Source organism: Lathyrus oleraceus, chromosome 4, assembly GCF_024323335.1.
Source record: "Lathyrus oleraceus cultivar Zhongwan6 chromosome 4, CAAS_Psat_ZW6_1.0, whole genome shotgun sequence".
Classification (NCBI taxonomy): domain Eukaryota; kingdom Viridiplantae; phylum Streptophyta; class Magnoliopsida; order Fabales; family Fabaceae; genus Lathyrus; species Lathyrus oleraceus.
The window spans coordinates 452,834,210-452,841,715 of NC_066582.1; the positions used below are offsets into that span (position 1 = coordinate 452,834,210).

Here is a 7,506-nt window from a genome sequence, read left to right on the forward strand (position 1 = left end):
GTGAAGTTCCAGACAAAATTTGGTTTGGGAAGAATGTCAAGTATGATCATTTGAGAATCTTTGGTTGTAAGGCTTTTATGCATATTTCAAAGGATGAAAGATCCAAGTTGGATGCGAAGTCAAAATAATGTATCTTTATCGGTTATAAGTAATATGAGTTTAGTTACAGGTTGTATGATCTTGTAGGGAAGAAGCTTATTCGAAGTCGCAATGTGGTGTTCATGGAAGCCCAAATTATTAAAGACATTGATAAGGTAGAGAACGCTACACCCAATAAAGATATCATTTTGTCTAATGTTGTTCCAGTTCGGTTACATAGTCATAATATGGATGCTATTGGTGGTGATGATCATAATGGTGAGCCACATGTTAATGATCAACAACTTGGGGATGAGGTAAATATCCAACTAATGACAGTGAAGGGAGAGTGATATGTCATATGATGAGAATCTTGGTGAAGCTCCAAAATCATCTCAAGTTTAACTTATAAGGTCTAATAGGCAGAAACAACCTTCTACAAGGTATAATTTCGGTGAGTATGTGACCTTGACTGATAAGGGTGAATCTAGGTGTTTTCAAGAGCCCATAGAAAGTGATGAAAATCAAAAGTGGTTGGATGCAATGCATGATAAGATGAAATCATTTAATGATAACCACACTTATGATTCGGTGAAGTTTTCTAAAGGCAAAAGGGCTTTGCAAAACACGTGGACTTATAGAGTCAAAGATGAGAGCAACTATAAGTCTCCAATATACAAATCTGGATTAGTGATGAAAGGTTTTTGTCAAAGAAAGGGTGTTGATTTTAATGATATTTTCTTACTTATTTTAAAAATGGAGCAAATGGATGTGAAAACGACTTTCCTTCATGGTGATTTGGAGGAAGAGATCTATATGAAACAACCTGATGGTTTTCAAGTTAAAGAAAAAGAAGATCATGTGTGTAGATTGAGAAAGAGTTTATATAGATTGAAGCAAACTCCAAGGCAGTGGTACAAGAAGTTTGAGTCAGTTATGTGAGATTAAGGATAATAGAAGACTACTTCCAATCGTTGCGTCTTTGTTAGAAAATTTTCTAACGATGACTTCATTATCTCGTTGTTATATGTTGATGATATGCTTATTATAGGGAAACCTATTTCTAACATTAATATATTAAAGAAGCAATTGAGAGAGTCATTTGCCATGAAAGATATGCGAGCAGCTAAACAGATTCTTAGCATTAGAATCATGCGTGATAGAAAAGAGAAAAAACTTTAGATATCACAAGAATATTATATCGAAATATACTGCAAAGATTCAAAATGGAAAGTTATAAGGCGGTAAGCACTCCTCTTGTTACTCATTTCAAGTTGAGTTCTAATAAAAGTCTTTCAAGTGAAGATGAAGCTTTAGATATGAAATGTGTTCCTTATGCGTCTGATGTGGGTAGTTTGATGTATGCAATGGTGTGTACAAGACCAGATATAACATGTGTTGGTACAGTCAGTAGATTTTTGTAAAATATAGATAAAGACCATTGGAATGCTGTAAAATGGATTTTAAGGTATCTTCGCAGTATTACTTCTACGAGGCTGTGTTTTTTAGGAGATAAGCATACTCTAGTGGGGTACTCTGACTCTGATATGGATGGAGACATTGATTTCAAAAAGTCCACTTTAGACTACGTGATTAAATTTGCATGGGGAGTTGTAGCTTGGCAGTCCAAATTGCAAAAGTGTGTAGCATTGTCACTATAAAAGCTGAGTTAATTGCCATTACCGACACATGCAAAGAGTTACTGTAGTTGAAGAAATTTGTGTAGGAGCTTGGTTTTGTTCAATACAAATGTATGTTATTTGTTTATAATCAAAGCGCTATTCATTTTGATAAGAATCCGACTTTTCATATTAGGTCCAAACACATTAATGTGAGATATCATTGGATATGTGATGTTCTCAATGATAAGTTATTGGATTTAGCTAAAATTCATATAGATGATAATGGTTATGATATGATGACTAAAATATTACCAATAGGAAAATTTGAACCTTGTTGTGATTTCGCTAGTTTGATGATTTCCTCCACATAGTTACGAGGGGGAGATTTGTTGGGTTTGAGTTCCCTTTCTATATGGAGAAAGACTCAAATATGATTGGTCCATTTGTATCACTTATTTAAGTGAAGAGGATCAATTAAGGGTTTAGAGAGAGAGAGATAGAAAACAAGGATTCAAAAGAGATAAAATAGCAGAGAAACCTATTATCGTTTTTCTACAACCAAACTCACTAAAGCGACGATCTCCAATTCGTTAACCGTCAGATCAATCTCAAATTTGGAGGGCAGATTCATAACACCTATATCTAACTCTTGTCTATTCATAATTTCAAAACAAGATCTGAGCTGAGAAATATCTGTTTCGCATTGAAGCTGCATATTTGGATAATTTTTCAGCTTTTTTATTCTTACTTGTAAGCTAGTTTGCTTTGTGATTCGTGGTTGTTAACACTAGTTTGTAAATCACTTTAAGACTCTCTTGTACCCTTAATTGATTATAGTATTTCTTTGGTATTGATGACTTGTGATTTTTATGTTAGATTAATTATTTAATTAATCAAATGTGAATTGACATAATTAATTATTAATAAATTATATTATGGTCAATTCTTATAAAAACACTAATTATTGATGAATTTCTTGATTGAGTTTTGTGTCTTAATGGACCATGATGGATTGAACCATTCAGTTAAGCCCAATGAGAGATCTCTACCTTCAGTCGTTTAACTATTTAAGTGCCATCCCATTAGACAATTAACATACTCTAAAAATCCTAAGCGGCAATGGGGATAATAATCATTTCATATTCACCTTCTCAACCGACAATCTCTTCAATCCGACAAGGTACACCGTTGTAATTATTCTTGATTATTTTTTATTAAATGATAGGCTATAATTTATGTCTATTCGATTATGTTAAATCCTTCAATTGATATGAGAGCCTAATTAGATACGAATTATGACTATTAATCTTCTTTACTATTGCAATATAAATTACATGCAAAGAAATTTACTATACTAATTCTCAATATAATACCTATTACTATGCTAATTAGATACAAATTATGATTATTAATCTTTTTTATTAAATGACCCATTTACCACTCGACCCCTCTTACTAAGAGGGGGATCCCTCTTACTAAGAGGGGGAGTACTGGTCTTTATATGGGTCGTCTCTTTCTTGACCCCCAACCAAAGTGATTCTGGTTAAAATACACTTATTCATTTATTTATTATTGGTTAATTTTTTATTTTTTATAAAAATTTAATAGAAAATAATAATAGTTATTTCGAACTCATTTGTTACGAATAAAAAAAATAACTTTAACAACTAATAATTTATATATTTATTCTTAAAGATCGCATATTTTATACAAAATAATATTTTCCAAAATAATTTATAGAAAATTTATTCAAAATAACCTTTTATTTTAAGGAATTTTCAAACTATTATTATCTAATAAAATCATAAATGATATTTTATCAGAAATGTAAAACTAAAAAAAAATCATAAATGATATTTTATCAGAAATGTAAAACTAAAAAAAAATCATAAATGATATTTCAAAATAACCAATTTTTAATTATTGATATATTAAAAAATCAATTTATAAAAGTTATATAAAAAATGTAAAACTATAAAATTTAATTTTGAATAATTGTTGCAACAAACGGAATCTCTTGTAACTAAATTTATTAATATAAAATATTTTAGACAAATTCTTTGGTATTCATAAATATAAATTGAATATCGGTACAATTGTTATAAAATGTTAATTTATTCTAAAATAAATTAAAATAAAAAAGTGATATGACATAAAACTATATTATTTGATTTGTTATGGATATCGGTATCAAACGATACCACATTGTTCATATGATTCGAGTGAATCATCTGTTTCCCACCAACAAAATATTATTATTTTTAACTCAAACATACAATTTTATTTGGACACACATCTCTAATGACTCTCCTACTTTACCATTTTAGTTCAAGTTCTGACTAATCCTATATAAGACCACAACACAAAATTGATGAACGACATCGAAAAAATAGAAAGACATGCCTGAGTTTTGTGTCACAGGAGGCACTGGTTTCATAGCAGCTTATCTTATTAAAGCCTTGTTAGATAAGGGTCACACAGTAAGAACTACAGTAAGAAATCCAGGTATCAATATACCTTATGTGATGTTTGATTACTCCATTAATTATTCTATTTTAGTAATAATCTACTTGATGTAGATGATTTGGAGAAGGTTGGTTATCTGACTAAACTAAGTGGAAATAAAGAGAGATTGAAGATTCTGAAAGCATGTTTGTTGGTGAAGGGTAGTTTTGATGAGGCAGTGACTGGTGTTGATGGTGTGTTTCATATAGCATCTCCTGTGATTGTTCCACACGATAATAACATTCAGGTAACACATTTTTTTTATTTCACTCCTATTGTTATGCATACAAATATGTTGTGATTTGTTGATGTTTGGAGTGTTTTATAGGCTACTTTGATTGATCCATGTATTAAAGGAACTCAGAATGTGCTGAACTCGTGTATTAAAGCAAATGTTAAACGTGTGGTGTTAACATCTTCTTGCTCCTCGATAAGATACCGTGATGATGTGCAACAAGTTTCTCCTCTTAATGAGTCTCATTGGAGTGATCCGGAATACTGCAAACGTCATAATGTAACAATATTTATTTCATCTTCAATTGGTACTATTATTATAAACCATTAAGTGATGTCACAGAGAATCCGTCTTAAGTTTTTGGAGACATTATGTAGATTAGTTATGGTTCAACCTAGCAATATATTTTATGAGTCCTAATTAGACATGTTTAACCGTGGAAAATTTTGGACTCTATGCGGTAGTCCACCTTGCACGTCATCAAAAACGGCTCTAATTCTTTTGGATTGATTAGCTTGATTATAAAATTATAAAATTATAATATTAATGATTTCCAGTTTCAGTTATTTGAAAATTTCATGAACTATAATTTCAAATTTTTTGACCATACAATTTCAAATATTGAATTGTTAATTTGCTTGTAACTTTATCATGAAGTTTTATGTTTTCATCTTGAACCATGATCCATTATAGAAAGAGACAAAATGCATTTAATGGAACTCTTGAATTATGCAGTTGTGGTATGCATATGCAAAGACTCTGGGAGAAAGAGAAGCTTGGAGGATTGCAAAGGAAAGTGGGATTGATCTTGTGGTGGTTAGCCCCTCTTTTGTTGTTGGTCCACTTCTTGCACCACAACCAACCAGTACATTGCTCATGATTCTAGGCATTATTAAAGGTTAGATCATTACTATCAAATGTTCTATTATGCTATATATGGTAATATTAAGTGGTAATAACCACTAGAAACTGACACACACACAACCGTGAGATTTGAGCTAGGATCTGTGAGCAATGCTAGACTAGACTTTGAAAAATTGATTATGTTTGTCTTAGTGAAAATACATGTTTTTATAATAGGTTTGAAAGGAGATTACCCAAACACAACAGTGGGCTTTGTCCATATAGATGACGTGATTTCTGCCCACTTATTGGCTATGGAGGAGCCCAAAGCATCTGGCAGGCTTATTTGTTCAAGTACAGTAGCCCACTGGTCTCAAATCATCCAAATGCTTCGGGCCAAATATCCTTCCTATCCATACGAAATCAAGTGAGTTTTTTTCAATATCCTTCTTAATTTTTCTATCATCAAATGACTAAAACACTCTTGTTGCAACATCAAATTTGTTTTTGGTTTGAAGTTAAGTATTTATTAAGCTTTCCTGTCCACTACAGGTGCGGCAGCCAAGAAGGAGATGATAATGCACATAGCATGGACACCACGAAAATCACTCAATTGGGATTTCCTCAATTCAAAAGCCTTGAAAAAATGTTTGATGACTGCATCAAAAGCTTTCAAGATAAAGGCTTCCTATGAGATCCATGACATGATCTCAGGTACCTTTTGTGTTCATGTGAGGTGTTTGTATCATATGTGATTTGAAATAAGATGTTGTATACCAAACTAAGAATTACTTGACATAATAATCTTGATAAATGAAGAAGATAACTTTTACTCCCTCTGTTCCTTTTTAAGTGTCATTCTTTTACTTTATACACATACCAAGAAAGCTATTCATTATTGTTATTTTTCAAATAATAATTCTCCTTTTACCTATAATACCCTTAATCATTTATTACATTCATTTTACTTTTTCTCTCTGTAATAATTACCTAGGGGTAATTTTGACAAAAGTGCATAAAATACTACCTTGAACTTTGTAAGTGACAATTAAAAAGGAACAATTTTTTTTCAAAAAAGTGACACTTAAAAAGAAACGGAGAGAGTACTATTCTTTTATTTCTTTCTTTATCCAAGGTTTTGCTCTATTTTCTAGTTTGTATCGTTGATTTGTGTAAACAAATATTTAATAATTAATATTACATTCTTGGTGTGGAAACAAAGAGAAGATAAATAGCCCATTTGTTGTATACTGAGAGAATAAAAATGATTGGAAACCCTAAAAAAGGTTGTTTTTACCCAAAAATCAATATTATGAACCATTTGATTGATATTTTTTTATATTACTTGGTGTGTTTTTTTTGGGAAAAAAGGACAACAAATTTATTTTAAGAAAAGAAAAGTAATTAACAAAATCTATAGTTTGGAAACCCTAGCTTATTTATATTAAACTCGTTGTTATACCATTCTACCAAGTATAATCTATATTATTTAGACCTAAGATAACAAGTTTATATGCAGAATGACTGTCCTCTCTAAAAATACGAGTAATTAGGGGTATTCGCGGTTCGGTTTCTATTGGTTTTGAGCTAAAAACTCATCCGATCCAAATATAAATTTACTTGTGATTCAGTTCGATTTTGGATAGTTGATTAGAAAAGTCCGATCTGATCAGATCCAACTTCATGCGGTTTAATTTGGATCGATATTTACATATCTAAAATATAAAATATATTTTTTTAAGATTATAAAAATGATAATAAATAACATATTTGATATAATATATTAAAAATTAATATTACAAAATAGGATGATAGATTATGATTGAAACAAATAAAATAATAAAAATAAATAGATTAAATTAAATTAAAAAATAGTATTAAATAAATAAGTATCATCAAATAATAAATTATAATAACATATCATATTAAAAATAAAAATAAAAATAAAAATATATATACACGTGGTTCAGTTCGGTTTGGATCGATTTTGAAAAGTCAATCTGAAATCTGATCCGAACCGAGTTTTTTTACAAAATGACATCCAAACACATCCAATAATATTCAGTTTTTTCCGATTTTCAATTTTTTTGGATCGATTTGCGATTTTTATTTGGATCGGTTTGGATTTAAACACCCTACCAGTAACCATGAACCAGGCAAACTATAAAGCAGTCAAACAATTTTCCCACGTATTCTTAGCCTCTAAGAAACTAGGGAGGGCTT

The 7,506-nt window shown here is 30.5% G+C and overlaps 1 protein-coding gene across 2 annotated transcripts; it reads left to right on the forward strand.

Moving 5' to 3' along the window:
- Positions 1-4,030: 4,030 nt before the first annotated feature.
- Positions 4,031-6,122, forward strand: LOC127135648 (tetraketide alpha-pyrone reductase 2). Of its 2 annotated transcripts, XM_051062305.1 has the most exons (6): positions 4,031-4,205; positions 4,280-4,452; positions 4,534-4,719; positions 5,176-5,338; positions 5,521-5,710; positions 5,836-6,122. In XM_051062305.1, the coding sequence occupies exons 1-6, from the start codon at positions 4,100-4,102 to the stop codon at positions 5,975-5,977; spliced, it is 960 nt and encodes a 319-aa protein (XP_050918262.1). In that variant the 5' UTR covers positions 4,031-4,099; the 3' UTR covers positions 5,978-6,122. The 2 variants fall into 2 exon arrangements, with proteins under 2 accessions (XP_050918262.1, XP_050918263.1); XM_051062306.1 differs by lacking the exon at positions 4,534-4,719 and having other exon boundaries at positions 4,037-4,205.
- The last annotated feature ends 1,384 nt before the right edge of the window (positions 6,123-7,506 follow it).

Coding starts and splice junctions, on each gene's coding strand:
- LOC127135648 (XM_051062305.1), top strand. CDS start 4,100: ATGCCTGAGTTTTGTGTCACAGGAGGCACTGGTTTCATAGCAGCTTAT. Junction 4,206..4,279: donor AACTACAGTAAGAAATCCAG/GTATCAATATAC, acceptor TACTTGATGTAG/ATGATTTGGAGAAGGTTGGT. Junction 4,453..4,533: donor CACACGATAATAACATTCAG/GTAACACATTTT, acceptor AGTGTTTTATAG/GCTACTTTGATTGATCCATG.